General features: G+C 42.5%; 1 protein-coding gene across 2 annotated transcripts in view; it reads left to right on the forward strand.

Annotated features, from left to right (window-relative positions):
• Window positions 1-20339, forward strand: part of FAM13C (family with sequence similarity 13 member C) — a 141377-nt gene that overhangs the window by 93288 nt on the left and 27750 nt on the right. For both annotated transcript variants that reach the window (XM_038743632.1, XM_038743633.1), the window contains exons 6-8: window positions 12732-12942; window positions 14598-14733; window positions 20029-20110. In XM_038743632.1, the coding sequence (XP_038599560.1) occupies window positions 12732-12942; window positions 14598-14733; window positions 20029-20110 (429 nt within the window). The remainder of the gene's footprint in view (window positions 1-12731; window positions 12943-14597; window positions 14734-20028; window positions 20111-20339) is intronic.

Consider the following 20339-nt stretch of genomic DNA (forward strand, 5'->3'; position numbering starts at 1 on the left):
CATTTGCTCTCCAGACACTGATCAATGAGGAGGGCCTCTTCAGAACTGATCATCCATGGGTAAAACCAGATTATTATTTTTTATGGTATTTGTTAAGGGTTTACTATGTGCTAGACATTTTATTTGGGAGTCAAAGGTCATGAGTTCTAATCCCGACTCTGCCACTTATCAGCTATGTGACTTTGGGCAAGTCACTTCACTTCTCTGGGCCTCAGTTCCCTCAACTGTAAAATGGGGATTCAGACTGTGAGTCCCACGTGGGACAGCCTAATCACCTTGTATCCCCCCCAGTGCTTAGAACAGTGCTTTGCATGTAGTAAGTGCTTAACAAATGCTAGTAGTAGTAGTAGTGGTAGTAGTAGTAGTAGTAGTAGTAGTAGTAGTAGTAGTAGTAGTAGTAGTAGTAGTAGTAAGTGCTGGGGTAGATACAAGTTAATCAGGTTGGATACAGCCCCTGTCCCACATGGGGGTCACAGTCTTAATCCTCATTTTGCAGATGAGGTAACTGAAACACAGAGAAGTTAAGTGATTTGCCCAAGGTCACCCAGCAGACAAGTGGCAGAGTCAGGATTAGAACCCAGGCCCTTCTGATTTCCTGGCTCATGCTATCTCCATTAGGCAATGCTGCTTCTCATCCCTTAATTAAACTGATGGAGAGGTAGACCAGGGAAATGGGGGATTGATGATCTTTCATGGGATATTCCTGGCATAAATCTTAGTTTGTGGTTTTAAGATTTTGTTTGAATTCATTTTCTTGTATCCTTTTTCATTTTATTTCCTATTAAAATAGTATTTGTTAACCAATTGATCAGTGATATTGAGCACTTCCTGTATGCAGAGCATGGCACTAAGCACTTGGCAGTGTCCAATATAGTTGGTAGATACGATCTCTGCCCACAAAGACCTTACAGTCTAGACGGGGAGATAGACATTCAAATAAATTACAGTGAGGGGAAATGGAAAAGTATAAGATATGCACATAATCGTGGTAGGGCTGAGGGTGGGGTGAGTATAGAGTTCTTAATAGATACAGATCTAAATGTATAGGCGATTCAGACAGGAGGGCCAATAAGGGAAATGAGGGCTTAGTCAGGAAAGGCCTCTTGGAGCAGATGTGATTTCAGAAAGGCTTGAAAATAGAGGAGAGTAGTGATCCTTTGGATATGAAGGGGAACTGAGAACCAGACTAGAGGAAGGATTTGGACAAGGAGTCGGTGGTGAGATAGGTGAGATAGAGACAAAGAGTAGGTTGGTGTTCGAAGAGTGAAATGTGTGGGCTGGGTTGTAGTAGGAGATGAGCAAGGTAAGATATGAGGATGAGAGCTGATTGAATGTTGTAAAGAAGATGGTAAGTAGTTTCTGTTTGCTGTGGAAATGATCAATTTTGGGAAGTATTCAGGGAGAGGTCCCTTACAGATTCTGGCCAGATTTCAACTTTACTTTGGTTCTTTTTGATTGCCTGGTCTGCAGAAGGGTAAATTATACTTCTTATGTTAGGTGTTTCAGTCAGTGGCTTTTATCTAACAAGACCTACCCTGGCTTTTGGCACAGTGATTGGCATATAATCAGCACTTGATAAGCACCATAACTAGTTAGTGCCAGAATCAGGTTTAAACTCCCAAGTCAGTTGCTGACCCCACTTGCCATTTCTGAATTTCTTGAGGTTGCCCCTGCTCCCTTCCGTTCCCACTCCCCTGCACTGGTCTCTTTAATGTGCTCTGCCACTGTTGGGAAGTGGGGACAACAGGAAGAGAGGGAGGGTGGGATAGGGGGACTGGATCAATGGCCCAATTCAAGAGTGTCAGCAGTACTGTTGGCCTGCTCACCAACAAGCCAAGGCTCCATCAATATACAAAATAACAAGAGGTGGGTCAACCCCGCAGTCATCCATCAAGTTGTCATCCATTTTCTGATCTTCAGCTGAAGCATCAAAAAGGGATGTTCAAACCCCCAAGTTTTTTTGGGTTTTTTTTTTTTTTTGTATTTGTTAAATGTGTGTTATGGGCCAGACATTGTACTAAGAGCTAGGGTAGATACACACTAATCAGGTTGGATACAGTCCATGTCCCACATGGGGCTCACAATATTAATCCCCATTTTACAGATGCGGTAACTGAAGCACGGAGAAGTTAAGTGACTTGCCTAAGGTCACACAGCAGAGAAGTGTCAGAGCTGGGATTTGAACCCAAGTCCTTCTGAATCCCAGCCCCCTGCTGCATCCACTAGGCCAGCCTATTTCTACAAGATGGCTCCCGGAGAAACTCTTCAATTCAGCTGTACCATGAATCCCCATCTCTAAGCTCCAGGGTAAACCACGTGGGGACACATCTCCGTGAGGCCTAGCGGAAAGAGGATTGAGCTGGGGAGTCAGAGGACCCAGGTTCTAATCCTGCCTCTGCCACTTGCCTGCTGAGTGACCCTGGGGAAGTCATTATGCTTCTCTGTACCTCAGTTTCCTCATCTATAAAATGAGGATTCAATAACTCAATCAATCAATCGTATTTATTGAGTGCTTACTGTGTGCAGAGCACTGTACTAAGTGCTTGGGAAGTACAAGTTGGCAACATATAGAGACGGTCCCTACCCAACAGTGGACTCACAGTCTAGAAGAGTCTAGAAGAATAACTGTTCTTCTTCCTACTGACCCCCATGTGGGCCGGTTACTGTGTTTGAACTGATTGTCTTCTATGTACCCCAGTGCTTAGTATAGCTTGGCATATAGTAGATGCTTAACAAATATGACAATTATCATTATTATTACTATTAGTAGTAATATTAATACTCACAGCCATCAAGACACTGGGGTTGGTTAGTCAAAGCTACAAGTGCTTAGTACAGTGCTCTGCACACAGTAAGCTCTCAATAAATACAATTGAATGAATGAATGGGCTGGTATGATGAAATGACTCAAGGATTAAAGGTATACTTGCAGCAAAGCAAGCAATACATCAACAGCATACCATAATCATTACTATTGTTACTATTCTTGGGAGTCAGAAGTTCATGGGTTCTAATCCAGCCTTCACCACTTATCTGCTGAGTGACCTTGGGCAAGTCAGTTCACTTCTCTGTGCCTCTGTTACCTCATCCGTAAAATGGGGATGGAGATTGGAAGCCCCACATGGGACAGAGACTGTGTCCAACTCCATTTGCTTATATCCATCCCAGTACTGAATACTGTGCCTGACGCATTGAATGTCATTATTATTATTAATAACATCTAGTAATCCTGACTAAAGAGAGGTTTATGGTGCACTCATCATGGCAGTGTAAATTGAATTAAGGGACATGTGCGACAAATGGTGGAATGCCACAGCTGAAGAGATCCAAGGTGATTCAAGAAGCCACCAATCCAAGGACTTCTCACAACAATAATAGTAATGATTGTGATATTTGTTAAGGACATACTATGTGCAAAGTACTGTGCTAATTGTTGGGGCACATACAAGATACTCAGATAAGAGACAGTTTCTGTCCCTTCATGGGCCTCACCATCAAAGGGGAGAGAGAACCAGTATTTAAGCCCTATTTTGTAAAGCAGGAAACCAGTACTCAAAGAAGTGACTTGACCAAAGTCACACAGCTGGCGAATAGCAGAGGCAGGCTTAGAACCCAGGTTTCCTAAATTCCAGTCCTGTACACTTTCTACGAGGCCATGATGCTTCTCTAACATCGTTACAGAATGCTATAAGGCCCTGTACACTCTATCTCACGTCTTCTGCAGAGAGAAGTTGCGGTAGCTCTGTCAGAAATGTGGAGGATAATCTTCCTGTGATATCAACAACACAGAGCAGATGGTGGCAGTTGGGTCCCCTTAACGGTTGTGAGGAAGTCCTCCTAAAGACCATGGGCCCAGAGCAGCTACTCCTTCCCCAAGTCATTAATGCCACCCTAACTGGCTAAGATGTGGTGAAAGAAAGAGAAGAAGCACTGTTTTACAGTCAGAGGATTGGGTTCTAATCCTGACTCTGACATTTAATAATAATAATAATGATGGTATTTGTTAAGTGCTTGCTATGTGCAAAGCACTGTTCTAAGCACTGGGGAGGTTACAAGGTGATCAGGTTGGCCCACGGGGGGCTCACAGTCTTCATCCCCATTTTACAGATGAGGTAACTGAGGCACAGAGAAGTTAAGTGGCTTGCCCCAAGGTCACAGAGCAGACAGATGGCGGAGCTGGGATTTGAACCCATGACCTCTGACTTCAAAGCCCGTGCTCTTTTCCACTGAGCCACATTTGCATGTTGAGTGACCTTGGGCAAGTCACTAAACTTCTTGGTGTCTCAATTGTTCATTTATTCATTCAATCAATCATATTTGAGCACTCACTGTGTGCAGAGCACTGTACTAAACGCTTGGGCAGTACAAGTTGGCAACATATAGAGACAGCCCCTACCCAACAACAGGCTCACAGTCTAGAAGGCGGAGACAGACAACCAAACAAAACATGTGGACAGGTGTCAAATTGTCAGAACAAATAGAATTAAAGCTAAATGTGCATCATTAACAAAATAAATGGAATAGTAAATATGTACAAGTAAAATAAATAGAGTAATAAATCTGTACAAACATATATACAGGTGCTGTGGGGAGAGGAAGGAGGTAGGGCAGGGGGATGGGGAGGAGGAGAGGAAAAAGGGGGCTCTGTCTGGGAAGGCCTCTTGGAGGAGGTGAGCTGTCAGTAGGGATTTGACGGGAGGAAGAGAGCTAGCTTGGCAGATGTGTGGAGGGTGGGCATTCCAGGCCATGGGGAGGATGTGGGCTGGGGGTCAATGGCAGGACAGGCGAGAACGAGGTACAGTGAGGAGGTTAGAAGCAGAGGAGTGGAGGGTGCGGGCTGGGCTGTAGGAGAGAAAGGAGGTGAGGTAGGAGGGGGCAAGGTGATGGACAGCCTTGAAGCCGAGAATGAGAAGTTTTTGCTTGATGCATAGGTTGACTGGCATCCACTGAAGATTTTTGAGGAAGGGAGTAACATGCCCAGAGCGTTTCTGCGTTTCTCAATTTCCTCATCAGTAAAATGGGGATTAAATACCTGTTTTCCTTCCCCTATAAACTGGGAGCCCCATGTGGGATAAGGGACTGTGCCAACCAGATTATCTTGAATCTACTCCAGGCTTAGAACAGTGTTTGTCATATAGTAAGTTCTTAATAAACATTATTATTTTTATTATTATTCTGCTGCTGCTGCTGCTTCCTAAGATGTGTGATTATGACCCAGGAAGCTCTGGATGGAGAGTAGAATGCATGAGTGTTTGTTTTTTAAAATAAAATAGTGTAATAGACTGTGACCTTTTTCAGGCAGTTGATAGTTGTATACGTTTTTATAGGACAAAACTGATCCCACTGTTTGTATTTATGCTCAGTGGTACTGAATCAAATTTTATTTTGTGTCTAGAGAAATATTTCTAAAATTGTTCCTCCTGTAATCCTTCATTAAAGAGCAATAGTACAAACAGATTTATCTTCAGAAACACCCAGAGGCCTGGACCTATATTTACCAATAAAAGCTGAATCAGAGGATGTATTTATTGCTCATAATATAGATGGGATGGATGAATGAAACCCTGGTTATAGGATGTGGGATCCCGTTTCCTTGATCCAATTCCCTGGGCTGCCTTCTGTCCAGGAAAGAGAGAGTCTGGAACTTGGCATTGCTTTGCAAGTCTAATCAGTTATAGCAATAACTGCATATTTTTATTCCTCTCCCATAAAACTGCTGTGTCAAAATTTAAGGGAAATGATTTCTCTTTATGAGAGGGTTTCTCCTGCTCTTTGGGGCTGGGGAATGGATCTAAATTTTAATTTTCTTGTTCTTGAGATATTGGCTCAACACTAATGAAAAGTTTCATATATTAATAAAAAGGCAGGGAGAGTACTTTTACGATGAATAATTGCCAACAGCAGAGCCCACACAGTCCAGTCTGCCACAGAGCTTATTGCATTGAGCTCGTAAGGATTTTAACAGAACCTCAGTAAAGCACTGCTAAATATATGGGAGAGTGTGAGCATTTTGTATGACAGTACAAATGTTTCTGAGCTGGAACCCATCTTGAAGATTTTTTTATCATCAGTGGCATTTATTAAGCGCTTACCTTGTGTAGAGCACTGTACTAAGAGTTTAGGGGAATACAATACAAAAGAGTTGGCAGACACGTTCCCTGCCCACAGTGAGCTTACAGTCTTCAGGAGGAGATGGATATTAATATCAATAAATAATTTATAATATATAAGTTTTTCTGATGGAACATAAGCAGCAATCTTTGAAACTTTGATTTCATTCCCCACCCACCCACTTACCAGCGCTCTCCAACCTCCCTCCTCCCTCCCTGTTCACTATAGTTGCTCCCTGAACAAGTCATAACTCACTCCCATCCTCCTTCTCTTTTGCATCTGTCTCTTTTTTGTGTGTCTTTTTGTCTGTCTGTCTCGCTCATCCCTGATTCTGCCTCCCTTACCATCTCTCTGTCTCATTCTCCGTCTTTGACTGTGTCAGTGAATGTTATTTGGATTTGCCACCTTTCTGTGTTTATATCTCTATATGTCTTTGTGATGGGGGAAAGGAAAGGGGTTGTGGTCTGGATTATCTCTGTGTGATACTATATCTCTTTGGATATAGTTGTGTGCTTGGCTATCCTCTATGTGGCTCTTTCTCAGTGTTTTGCTTCTTTTCCTCCTCAACTCTGCTGAGCATTCTGCAACCTGTGGACTGTCGCTAATGGAAACCTGAAATCTGTTACTGCCAGTTGTTACTAATACCAACAGGAAGGAGATTCTAGCTGTTAGTAGTAACCAATAACAACAATAATAAGTATAGTAATTGAGTAATAAGTATAGTATAGTAATAAGTATAGTAAGTATAGTATAGTAAGTATTTTATGAACTTACTATATTCTAAGTGCAGGTTAGATAAAAAATGATCAGATTGGAAACAGTCCCTGTCCCAAACGGTGCTCACAGTTTACACAATCCCCATTTGACAGATGAGGAAACTGATGCCCAGAGAGGTGAAATGACTTGCCCAAGTTCAAACACAATAGATCGGTGACAGAGCAGAGACTAGAATCCAGGTCTTTTGAAGTCCAATCCCATGTTCTTTCCACTACACCACACTGCCTAACTATTAGTTATACTAGTAATGAAAGCTGGTATTGGATTTTGGGTTTTCACTTTAACATAGATTTATTAAGTGTCTTTTACCATATAAGGCATAGATGATACCTGGGTGTCTACTGCATGCAGTACACAGTAATAAGTCCTTGGGAAGTACAGCAGAAACCCAAGCACACGATGTGAAAAGTGCAAGTACCATACAAGTTGATGTAAAATGCAAGGTTCTTCAGGGCAAGGAGCGTTCATATAAAATAGTCAAAATGAGCATGTATGTGCCCTGCTTTTTCCAATTTATGAGGTTTGGGGTGAATGTAATTTGGACAAGTGGATTAAACATCTTTGGTATCCAGAGACTGGGAAAACTTGGTATCCTGTAACCTATTGGCTGCTGTTCCTAACCCGATGATCTTATATCTACCCCAGGGTTTGGTACATAGTAAGAGCTTTATAAATACCATTGTTATTATTGTCATCATTACTGTTCTTGTGGAATGAGAGAAAGGTGAAAGGCTGCTGCTTCTTGTCCTGTGTTTCCAAAAATGACACTCTTGCCAGTAGAATCTTATCCATATATGTGGGGTGTGACTAAGCCGGATGCGATAGATGCTCTACTCCACACTGAAGGAATGGGAAGGTACTGTGTTGCCTACATAGCAGAATTCAGTGACAGCATTAAGTTTTCTCTTGCCAATAAACTCTCTGGTTGTGAGCAGGTGGTATGGCCCATTTAAGCTGGTCCCTAACAACAATTTTCTTGAGGTTTGTCAGCCCAAAGCCTCATGTAGAATCTGCAAAGAGATTGGTAATCATCTGATTGTTGTCTTGAATATGTGCCTCAAGAGCATGAGTGTCAGTGTTCAGTAATTTCACAAAGATTCTTGATGATTCCCTGAACCTATAGGTTTGGGAGAATTTCCCAGTTAATTGGAAGCATAGTGTGACTCCCGATTCCATGTTCCGCATGCTTTTTGAGTGTGACAGCACAGAATAAGTTAAACAGTAGTGACATCAGACCAAAATACTGCACAGCAGATATGATCTATTATTTTTGTAGAATATACAAAGCATTTGACACCATCATCAAACAAGGACTTGGGAAACTGTTAGGAACACTTTTTTTATGGTATTTTATGGCATTTTTTTTATGGTATTTGTTAAATGTTTACTGTGTGTCAGGCACTGCACTAAGCGCTAGGCTAGATACAAGCTAATCAGGTTGGACAAGGTTTGTCCCACATGAGGCTCACAGTCTTAATCATCATTTCACAGATGAGGTAACTGGGGCACAGGGAAATGAAGTGACTTGCTCTAGGTCACACAGCAGACAAGTGGCAGAGCAGGATTAGAACTCGGGTCCTTCTGACTCCCAGGCCCATGTTCTATCCACCAGGCCATGCAGCTTCTCATTTGGCTGCTCAAGGAAGTTCACCAAGATTCCTAGGCCAATGCATTCATTCATTCAATCATATTTATTAAACTCTTACTGTGTGCAGAGCACTGTATTAAGCGCTTGGGAAGTACAAGTTGGCAACATATAGAGACGGTCCCTACCCAACAACGGGATCACAGTCTAGAAGGGGGAGACAGACAACAAAACAAAACATGTGGACAGGTGTCAAGTCGTCAGGGCAAATAGAATTAAAGCTAGATGCACATCATTAACAAAATAAATAGAATAGTAATGTACAAGAGTAAATATGTACAAATCATGTATTCAATCATGTAAATATGCATAATGGCACAGTCTATCAAGCTAAAGTTGAAACTGTCCTATCCCCTTTTCCCACAGTCCAACCCTAATTAATCTACAGACCAAAAATACATAGCTTCCCTTCATGTTCAAAGAACATGCCAGTGACAGTGGAATTACCCCAATTAGGTGTGAGGAGGGGACTAAAAAGGCCAAGGAGAAGCCTTTACCCCAACCACACTGTTTATACAGCAGGCCTGACCCTTTGTTCTCTGCAGTCCCTGGCATCATTTTGGCTTTTGCCTCCTTGTCTCAAGCCCCTCTTTGATAAGAGCTTCTTCTTTCTTGATGGCAGTGTGCCATACCAGCCCATCCTTAGCAACTGACTACCAGTTTTCAGTTGCTAGTCAGTAGGTCAGTCAGTGGTATTTATATGAGCCCGTTGTTGAGTAGGGACCATCTCTATATGTTGCTGACTTGTACTTCCCAAGTGCTTAGTACAGTGCTTTGCACACAGTAAGCGCTCAATAAATATGATTGAATGAATGAATGTGGAGAACACTCTACTAAGCACTTGGGAGAGTACAATATAACAGACACATTCCCTGCCTACCATGAGCTTACAATCTAGAAGGGGAGACAGACATTAATATAAATAAATTACAGATATGTGTATAAGTGCTGTGGGGCTGGGAGTGGGATGAATAAAGGAATCAAGTCATGGCAATGCAGAAAGGAGTGGGAGAAGAAGAAAAGAGGGTTTAGGGAAGGCCTCTTGGAGGAGATATGCCTTCAATAGGGCTTTGAAGGAGGGGAGAGTAATTGTCTGTCAGATATGAAGAGGGAGGAGATATCAAGATAGACGAGAGCTGCGTAGGATGCAGCATTGCCTGAGACTTTGTTTGCCAGTGTCTTTACAACAGTTACTCTGTCCTTGTTTTGATTCCCCACTTTCAGCTCACCTATGGCAGGGGATAAAGACAGATCATCAGCAACAAGAATATCTTCCATCAGCGCTTAGAACAGTGCTTGGTACATAGTAAGCACTTGGCAAATACCATAATAATAATAATTAGAGCAACAGCAAAGTTGATGATCATTGATGCTGGTGGCCCCTTCATTTTCTACTAATGGGTGCTCTAGGGAAGCCAAGAAAATCCCCAGGTGTAGGAGCTATTGGTAATTTGGGGTGATTTTCTGAATCACATCACACAGCCACCTGTGACTGGAATTGGGTGACTGGGGTTTTATGACCTCCTCTGCTGCTGACTTACCTTTTGACCAGTCTCCTTCCTTCCCCTTTTAGGCCTGCTGAATCCAGCTAGCAAAATGATTCAACCATCCTGGGAGGTCTGAAGTAGGATTATACAGGGTTATTGATAGGTATAGAGAAAGGAGACAGATGAAACAGGAGATGGGTTCTGCATCTGGGTTGGTTTAAAGGTCTCATTGGATATGAAAAGGACAGTGGTCTAACAGTTCTGACCCTGGATCATTGTCCAGCTTTGATGGTGGCTGTCCTGGTTTTGTCCCACAATTCAGAGCTTGTGTCAATCAATGATGTATTTTTTTCCATGGTATTTGCTTAGTGCTTAATATGTGCTAGGCACTTTGCTAAACACTGGAATAGGTAAAGCTTATCAGCAATTTGGATGCAAGTCCCACATGGGGCTCACAGTCTTACTCCGTATTACACAGATGAGGTAGCTGAGGCACAGAAGTGTTAAGTGACTTACCCAAAGTCACTTGACAGGCAAGTGGCAGAACTGGATTAGAACCCAGGTCCTTCTGACTCCCAGATCCCATGCTCTGTCCACTAGGAGGTCCAGTGCTCCATCCACTAGGTCATGCTGCCTCTCTACTGAACACTACTGTATGCAGAGCACTGAAATAAGCACTTGGGAGAATACATTTTAACAGAGTTAGTAGACACATTCCCTGCCTACAAGGAGCTTACAGTCTAGAGGAGGATCTTATAGTCTAGATTTTCCCAATTTCCCAGTGTGTCCCTGCAGTTAGGTTGGGTCTCTGTTTCCTCTTCATCAGAGGGAGATCAGTAGGGCTACTATTGAATGTCAGAAAGCTACTGTTGATTTGGGCCTCTCAGCCCCCTTGGAGTGGACATTAAAATCACACATTTATGGGGATTTTGAAAGGAGTAAGCATTTTGTGCAGTTGGAGACCTGGTGCTTTGCTTATCATGAGATTCCCAAGAACCACAGAATGAATACAGAAAATAATACGATTTTCTTGTCTTATTGTAATACATTGGAGAGCATAAATGAAAAGCTGCTTCTTTGTGGATTTTGAAGGAAATTATTTGTGCCTGAGACATTTTTGGATAATCCTAGTTTCTGAAGCTATCAAAAATCTCTGTATGAGGTTTTCTGAGTAAATTAGGCTGCAATAGGGTATTTATGGAATGATTCAAATCTATTGGACAGATATGTACTTTCCAGTCTTCCGGATGTATTAGAGAAGCAGCGTGGCTTAGTGGAAAAAACCCTGGCTTGGAAGTCAGAGGTCATGGGTTCTAATCCCAATCTGCCACTTGTCTGCTGTGTGACCTTGGGCAAGCCACTTAACTTCTCTGTGCCTCAGTTACCTCATCTGTAAAATGGGGATTAAGACTGTGAGCCCCACGTGGGGCAACCTGATTACCTTGTATCTACCCCTGCACTTAGAACAGTACTTGGCATGTAGTAAGTGCTTAACAAATACCATAATTATTATTATTATCTGTGCCCCAGGAAAGTTGACCAGCTCTGGAGAGTCTGACTCAACCTTCTCTGTGTACACTATTCCTGCTTCAGTCATTTTCCCTCCCTTCATCTCCTATTCGTTATTTGGTTTCCCCCGTTCTTGCCCATCCTCCTGATAAGAATAATAATGATAATATTTGTAAAGCACTTACCATAAGCCAAGAACTGCACTAAGCATAGGGGTCAAATACAAATAATCTGTCTGGATACAGTCTCTGTCCCACATGAGAACCCCAGTTTAAGGAGGAACTAATATTTAATCCCCACTTTACAAATGAGGACTCTGAAGCACAGAAAACTTAAGTGAATTGCCCAAGGTCACAGAGTGGGCAAGTGGCAGAGGCAGGATTAGAAGCCAGGTCTTCTGACTCCTAGGCCTGTGCTGTTTCCATTAGGTTATGCCACGACTCAACACACTGTATCTGCTGCTCCTGACTCTCCAACAGGCAAGATTCCTACCTGACAAAGAGGGGATACAGTTCAAGCAAACATTATGTCCACTCATGTCTCCCACACGCTTCCATGTTCCCCACCTATTTCAGCTCACCCTCCCCCATTGCCTTCTCCTGGTTCTTCCCCAATGAATTTGGACATAGTTGCAGGTTAGGAAGAGGCAACTATGTTTTCTCATAGGTGTTGTAAACCTGATTTTTATGTCCGGAGGCAAAAATCAATGATCTATTTCTGGTACCTTTAATGCTTTTCTTTTACCTTCATGAATGTGCAGTATAAGAAAACATCAGTAAACCGTCAGTGTTCTTTTATTTATCAGTCACCTTTTCACTGGTCCATCTATGTTTACTCAGGGCAATCTATCCAGCTCACTTGTAGATTTTCCTTTGTTCCCTGATTTCATATCTTGAAACGGATATTGCCATCAGGTTTCAGAAATATTCATTTTTCTCCAGAGAATGGACCTGAGCTTCGTGGCTGACTCTGAGACCGTCCAACTTCCTGGGATGTTAATGTGCTGCCCTGTGAAATGGAAGCAGTGTTAGACCCCACCTCTCCGCTTCACGGGAACATTGACAAACCCTAATGAGCATTTTCTGTAAAAGGTTATTAGTTCCTTAGGGAATGAGAGAAAAACAACATCTAGCTTTCAGTATTTATGTACTTTTAGCTCATGACAATAATGCGAACCTCCTTGATTTATCATCTCTCCTCAGAGCCTGTGCAAACCCCTAAAGACTGCCAGAATGAAGCGGACAGTGGCTCGGAAGAACCCCAGACCTTAGGGACCAGCCGTCTGCTGTATCACATAACCGATGGAGATAATCCCCTCTTGTCACCACGCTGCTCTATCTTTAGCCAAAGCCAGAGATTTAATTTAGATCCGGAATCAGCCCCTTCTCCGCCAAGTGCTCAGCCATTTATGATGTAAGGCAAAGTGACTCTGTAAACACTTTATAATTACCTCTGCATAATGAACCATGTTTGAAGCTTGGTGCTTTTCAAATATTGTGCTTTCTCATGGGGATAAATTTTGTTCTATTTACTGATTCACTATTTTGGCATGCTTACTTTGATTGGAAAATGTTCTAGTAACACCTGGCTGGTTCAAAAGCAATGTTTAGGCAAAGCTGCAAAACATCTTTATTAAAACTTTTGTACCTAACTGATGACCTTACATGGAACAAACCTAGGATTGGTGGGAAAAAAAAATATGATGGAATTCACGGTTGTCTTAATGACTGTAATGACTGTTGACTGGTTAGTGATTGACCCATTGAAGAGATTTGTTACTTAGATCTTCTTTCCCACAATTCAACATGGAAGAGCCCAAAAGACTTTTTCATTAAAATAGTGTCCTTGTGTGAGTCTCTCCCAGGTGGCCTGGGAATCTGTCCCATTGATAGCTGTTGCCCAAGGGTGTGATAGCTCTGAGCTGTCCTTCCCACATATCATCCAGCTTTGGTTCCCACACTGGCCTGAGTCCCCAAAATAGCAGAGAGAGGGAGGGTGGAGCGAACTGGAAATGCAAGCTGGCTATCGTGACAAGGCAGGCTTGAAGGTAGTTCCTGCTGCCAGGTTCAGACAAGCAGATTTGGGGTAAAGAAGACATTTTTTGCTGAAATATTCCCTTAAAAGTGACTCTTCCCAGGTAGGGGAGAGCCATTCTCCAACTTGGTCCCTTTGTTTATTGTAATAATAATAATAATAATAATAATAATAATAATGATAATAATAATAATAATGATATTGTGTTAAGTGCTTACTATAATAATAATAATAATAATAATAATAATAATAATAATAATGATGGCATTTGTTAAGTGCTTACTATGTGCAAAGCACTGTTCTAAGCACTAGGGAGGCTACAAGGTGATCAGGTTGTCCCACGAGGGGTTCACAGTCAATCCCCATTTTACAGATAAGGTAACTGAGACACAGAGAAGTTAATTGACTTGCTCAAAGTCACACAGCTGGCAATTGGCAGAGCTGGGATTTGAACCCATGAACACTGACTCCAAAGCCCGTGCTCTTTCCACTGAGCTTACTATGTGCAAAGCACTGTTCTAAGCACTGGGGAGGTTACAAGGTGATCAGGTTTCCCAAGGGGGGCTCACAGTTCTAGTCCCCATTTTACAGATGAGGTAACTGAGGCACAGAGAAGTTAAGTGACATGCCCAAAGTCACACAGCTGACAGTTGGCAGAGCTGGGATTTGAACTCATGACCTGTGACTCCAAACCCCGTGCTCTTTCCACTGAGCCACGTATGAAGCTTTTCATTGTATTTGAAGAAACTGATATAAATTCTAGGGTATGGATTTTACCAGTTGATTAATGCCCAGGCATAGAAGGAAGCCCCATCTAGAAAATTTCATCTTTAAGTTGCCAAGAAAATAATAGGCAATTATGACACTATCATTTCCAGATGGTGCAGTTTGTAACACTTCCAGAAAGTGTACTGTACTCTTTGGTCTAGTTTTGTGTACTGGAGAACTTAGTTTGAAGATCAACTTTCTTGTTGCTGAGAGAATTTATTTTTGAATAAAGCCCTTACTAATCCTTATGCATCTCACTTTTGTAGGCCAAGAAGCTCTTCGAGGTGTAGTGAGGCAGGCAAGGGACCCCAAACGGTCACCCAACTTACCAAACACATTCAGAGTCTCAAGAGGAAAATTCGGAAATTTGAAGAAAAATTTGAACAAGAGAAGAAATACCGGGTAAGACTCTTCTGAGTGAAATAAGAAAAATCAGGCAAGAGCTGCCCTTCGTTTTTGAAGAAAAGGAGGAGCTTTTATTCATGGGGAGGAGGGTGTCAGAAGGAGTAGACCACCATCGCTGTTCTTCCTCCCTATGTCTGCCTCTGACAAGACGATCCCTTGCCAAGCTGGTCCATGGAATTTGGCAAAGGCCTACAAAATCATCATCATAATAATAATTATGGTACCTATTAAATGCTTATTTATGTGCCAAACACTGTTCTAAACATTGCAGAATATACAAGTTAGGTTGGACACAGTCCCTGTTCCATGTGGGGCTCACACTCTAAATCCCCATTTTACAGATGAGGTAACTGAGGCACAGAGAAGTGAAGTGACTTGCCCAAGGTCACACAGCAGATGAGCAGCAGAGCCAGGATTTGAACCCATGACCTTCTGACTCCCAGGTCCATGCTCTATTCACTAAACCACACTGCTTCTTGTGATGGATGTAGATGGGGCACACGTGGAATTATCACATCAAATTCCAAAATGCCGAGATGAAGAAACACAGAGGGTAGTAGGTTCAAAATGAAAGGATAAATTTGAGGTGGTAGGTGGTATCCATCAAGAAACTGTGTACCCAGAAATTAGCAGCAGAAAGGATCACTCATTAAATCAATCATATTTATTGAGAGCTTACTGTGTGCAGAAGGGTTGAGATAAATTCATGAATGAGGAGTCTAGAATGGGAAATTTAGGCAGGCAGGTAGAGGGAAAAACTAGTGATGTCAGATGGCACATCCCATAAATATTAGTACAGATACCAAGAATGGCAGTAACCATGTTGGAAGCAGGATACTTTTCTAGGTTAACCATAGGTTGGGCACAGTCATGGCCTTTTTTTATGTTTTTTCTACTGTCATCTGCTATCACATTCTTCCTGAAATTTCAGCCCTAACAGGACTGCCCTAGGTTGGTGGGTAGGAGAATGTTGCTAACTTGAACATTTAAACCGCAGAAATAGAAGACTTCTATTTGAAATTCCCTCCTGGAATTTGACAGTTCTTCATTTTTCTTTAGTGATGAATTTGTCCTGGAAAAATATGAAAAATTTCTAAAAAGCTCATCTGGGACCAAGATTTTAGTCCCCCAAAATGGAAGAGACTGAATCGTCATCAATGCTATTTATTGGATGCTTACTGTGTGTGGTGCACTGTTCTACGCTCTGGTAGAATATAATACCACAGAGTTGGTAAACACATTCTCTGCCCACAACGAGCTTATGGTCTAGAAGGGGAACTGACATTGATGCAATAGATAATGTATAATTTAATACATGTCTTCACTCCCAGGATTTGAAAGAAATCCAGCAGGGTCTGCAAGGAATCAGATTGCATGTCCAGAAGGCATTTGAAATTTCTACCTTATCCTCATTACCTATTATTAACCCATGTGACATGGAAACTCTAGATGGCTTGGTACTGCAGACGTCTGGATTTTCCAATCAATCAAATCAATTTATCAAGCGCTTACTATGTGCAAAGCACTTACTAAGCATTTAGAAGATTACAATATAACAGAGTCATTAGACGTGTTCCCTGCCTACAAGGAGCTTACAGTGTAGAGACTTTCCATCTTAGTGATGTAGGGAGTAATTGCTTGGAGGCAAGATTCCTTGGAAGAGGGTTTGGTTGGTGAATGTGAGTGGGACCAATGCCGATTTTTGGAACTACTAATTAGCTGAGGGGTCCAGAATTTTTTTTGATCTCTTTGGCCAGGTGGAGTTTTCACTGGAGTATTATTATTCAGCTTGTTACTTTCTATAAGCAGAAACTCTGGACCAAAGGTATCATGGACCCAGGACATATTATAGCTTTTCTAGTTCCTCTCCGGTTCCATAAAGATACAATTTCACCTGAGGCTGTTTCTGCCTCAGCTCCAGTTACTGAGAAACTACCTCCATTAGTGAGTTACTTCCTCTGAGTAGAAGTAGGTCATGAGGTGGGCAGGCAAGAGGGAAGCCTCATGGCCTTGTAAAAAGCAGGTGAGCCTAGGAATCAGAGGATCTGCTTCTAATCCCAGTTTTTCCAATTGCTTGATGTGTGCCCTTGGGCAAGTCACTTGGCTTCTCTGTGCCTATATTACCTCATCTGTGAAATATGGTACTTGTTAAGTGCTTACTCTGAGCTGAACACTGTTCTGAGCACTGGGGTAAATACAAGTTAGTCAGGTTGGACACAATCCCTGCCCCGCATGGGGCTCACACGCTTAATCCCCATTTTACAGATGAGGTAACAGAGACCTGGAGATGTTAAGTGATTTACCCAAGGTCACACAGCAGACATGTGGTGGAGTGAGATTAGAACCCAGATCCTTTACCTGTATATATGTATATATGGTTGTACATATTTATTACTCTATTTATTTATTTATTTTTTTATTTATTTTACTTGTACATTTCTATCCTATTTATTTAATTTTGTTGGTATGTTTGGTTCTGTTCTCTGTCTCCCCCTTTTAGACTGTGAGCCCACTGTTGGGTAGGGACTGTCTCTATGTGTTGCCAATTTGTACTTCCCAAGCGCTTAGTACAGTGCTCTGCACATAGTAAGCGCTCAATAAATACAATTGATTGATTGATTGATTGATCCTTCTGACTCCCAGGCCCGTGCTCTACCCACTAAGCCATGCTGCTTCCTCCTCCTTCCAACTTAGGCTGTGGGCCCCACGTGGGACAGGAACTGTGTCCAACCTGATATACTTATATCTACCCCAGTGCTTAGAACAATGCTTGGGATATAGTAAGTGCTTAACAAATGTCGTAGAAAACAAAAAAGAATCAGCTGCAAGGCACAGCGTACAGAGCCACAGACAAGCAAGGGTTCTAGGTGCTCTGCATTTCATCCCATCTCCAATAGCTACAGTGTTTCCAGAAGCTACCTGTGGGCCCTTCTCTCTGTTTCTCTGACTGCCAGGCCCTTTAGCACACAACCTACTGGATTAGCCCGACACCTGGGTCAAAGGAAAACTTCTGAAACAAGGAACAGAGAAGCCTGCTCCCTGCCCTCCTACAAGACAGACCCACCCATGGAGTCATCAGGACTTTGCTTGTTTGGGGAAACTGGGCTTCCCCTTTTCCCTTTCCTGACAGGCTGTCAGCCCCTAGCTACTTGCTTTATATAATAATAATAATAATAATAATAATAATAATAATAATAATAATAATAATAATAACAATAGTATTTCTTAACTGCTTAGTGCCAGGCACTGTACTAAGCACTGGGGTGGAAACAAGCTAATCAGGTTGGACAATAGCCTAGGTCTCCTTTACTGTACTGTTATTGTTAGTGAATCCCATTTACCCTGGAGAGAACAGGGCTCTTTAAATGGATTTGACCTCCGCTGTGGGTTTAGACATTTGTGAGTGTGATGGGGGAGGGAGAGGCAGATGGAAGCCCTTCAACTTCTCACTTGCACAGCCCCTACCAGTTGCACCTGTGAACTAAGAGGTGTGTCAGTCAAGATTCTGGTGGCCCGAAGTCTCTCGAGCCCCTGGCAAGCAGGTCAGTGTCTGAGGACCTGGGGGAACAGCAGCCGTATCGAGAATGACAGCCATCCTGTGCAATCTCTCAGGGCTCCTGCTGTCTGATAATAATAATAATTGTGGTATTTGTTAAGTGCTATGTGCCAGGCACTGTACTAAAGCTAGAGTGGATACAAGCAAATTAGGTTGGACACAGTCCATGTCCCATATGGAGCTCACAGCCTTAATTTGTATTTACAGATGAGGGAACTGAGGTTCAGAGAAGCTAAGTGACTTGCCAAGGGTCACACAGCAGACAAGTGGTGGTGCCTGAATTATAACCCAGGTCCTTCTGACTTCAAGGCCTGTGCTCAATTCACTATGCCATGCTGCTTATAATAATAATAATAATAATAATAATAATAATAATAATAATAATAATAATAAGCATTTACTATGTGTCAAGCACTGTTCTAAGCACTGGGGTAGATACATGATAATCAAGATAAGCACTTACTAAGTGTTAAGCACTGTTCTTATCACCAGGGTAGATATAAATGAATCAGGTGGGATTCAGTCCATGTTCCACATGAGGCTCTCAACCCAAAGTAGGAGGGAGAACAGATATTCAATCTCCATTTTACAGAAGAGAGAACCAAACCAGGCGCTGATAAGTTGTTACTTACCCAAGGTCATACAGCAGGCAATTAGCATTAGAACCCATGTCCTCTGATTCCCAGGCCCATGCTGTTTCCACTAGGCCTGGCTGCTTCTACTGGTTCAGTTAGCCACAGGGGCTCTGATTGACTGCGGGTTAGAGCTTCTCCTCCCAGCAGACCGAAAGCAATGCCTGCCTTGGATTTGCGAGCAGCCATAAGGGTTTTGGTCTTAGTTCTAACACTGGGTTTCTTGATGATATTTGTCATATTTCGCAAAGCCCACAACTTTGCTCCTGTCCAACTGAGAAAAAGATTCCAAACCCTCCTTTGGAAGAGTATTTTTTTCTTATTTTTCTGAGTAGTAATCAAAGGATCTGATAATCATGAGGCTAAAAATGGAACCACAAGGGACCAATGTCCCTTGTCCCTTGCACATTCCTTGAGGGCAGGAACTGTTCATACACTTGTGTACTGAATAGTCCTAGGACACCAGGCTCAGTGCCCTGGACACAGTAGACTTGCAGGAAGCTCAGTGGATGATGATGATTTTTCTTCCCCCAATGCGGATCCGCCACTCAGAACAGCCCAAGCAGATGAACAGTTAATTGGTGTTTTGAAAGAGCTCCAGGAAAGGAGATGCCCAAACTCCCTCCACTGCCAGGGAATCTATCTTTAAGTCTACCCTAGCAACTCCCTCCCATAACCCCCAGTACATCTGTATCTCATCTCCCTCAAGCCACTTGGAAAGCACTGTCTTCCCTTAATTGTGGTATTTGTTAAAGACTTATTATGCCTCAAGCACTGTTCTAAGCCCCAGGGCAGTACAAGATAATGAGGTCCTACATAGGACTTACAGTCTAAATAAGAGAGATAACAGATATTGAATCTCCATTTGGCAAATAAGGGAACTGAAGCTTGAAGAACTTAGTGACTTGACTAAGGTCACACAGACAAGTGGCAGAACTGGGGTTAGAACCCAGGTCTTCTGACTCCCAGGGCCATGCTCGTTCCACTAGACCACACTGTGTAACATAGCTCATAACTTGAACTCATTTTGCCTGGTGACCTGATCGCATGGTTCAAGGGTGTTGACGTGCTACCGACAAACCCTGCTTCTCTTTCCTCTTTTAGCCTTCGCATGGTGACAAAACCTCGAATCCAGAAGTCCTGAAATGGATGAATGATTTGGCTAAGGGTCGAAAACAGCTCAGAGGTAAATAGCGCTGGACTTCCATTCCATTCCATTCCAAGGCAATCAACCTGTGATTATCCTTTTATCTAGATGCCCTGATCTGTGTTTAAGGAGATGCCTCCTATGGACTCATTCATAACCCAGCTGCCTGCTGTAGACCTTCCTGGAAGTAGTTACAGACACAGTAGTCTAAGACTACACATTTACTCTAGGGCCAGAGTCATATCAATGAATCAATCAAATTTATTGA

Source organism: Tachyglossus aculeatus, chromosome 3 (genome assembly GCF_015852505.1).
Source record: "Tachyglossus aculeatus isolate mTacAcu1 chromosome 3, mTacAcu1.pri, whole genome shotgun sequence".
NCBI lineage: Eukaryota > Metazoa > Chordata > Mammalia > Monotremata > Tachyglossidae > Tachyglossus > Tachyglossus aculeatus.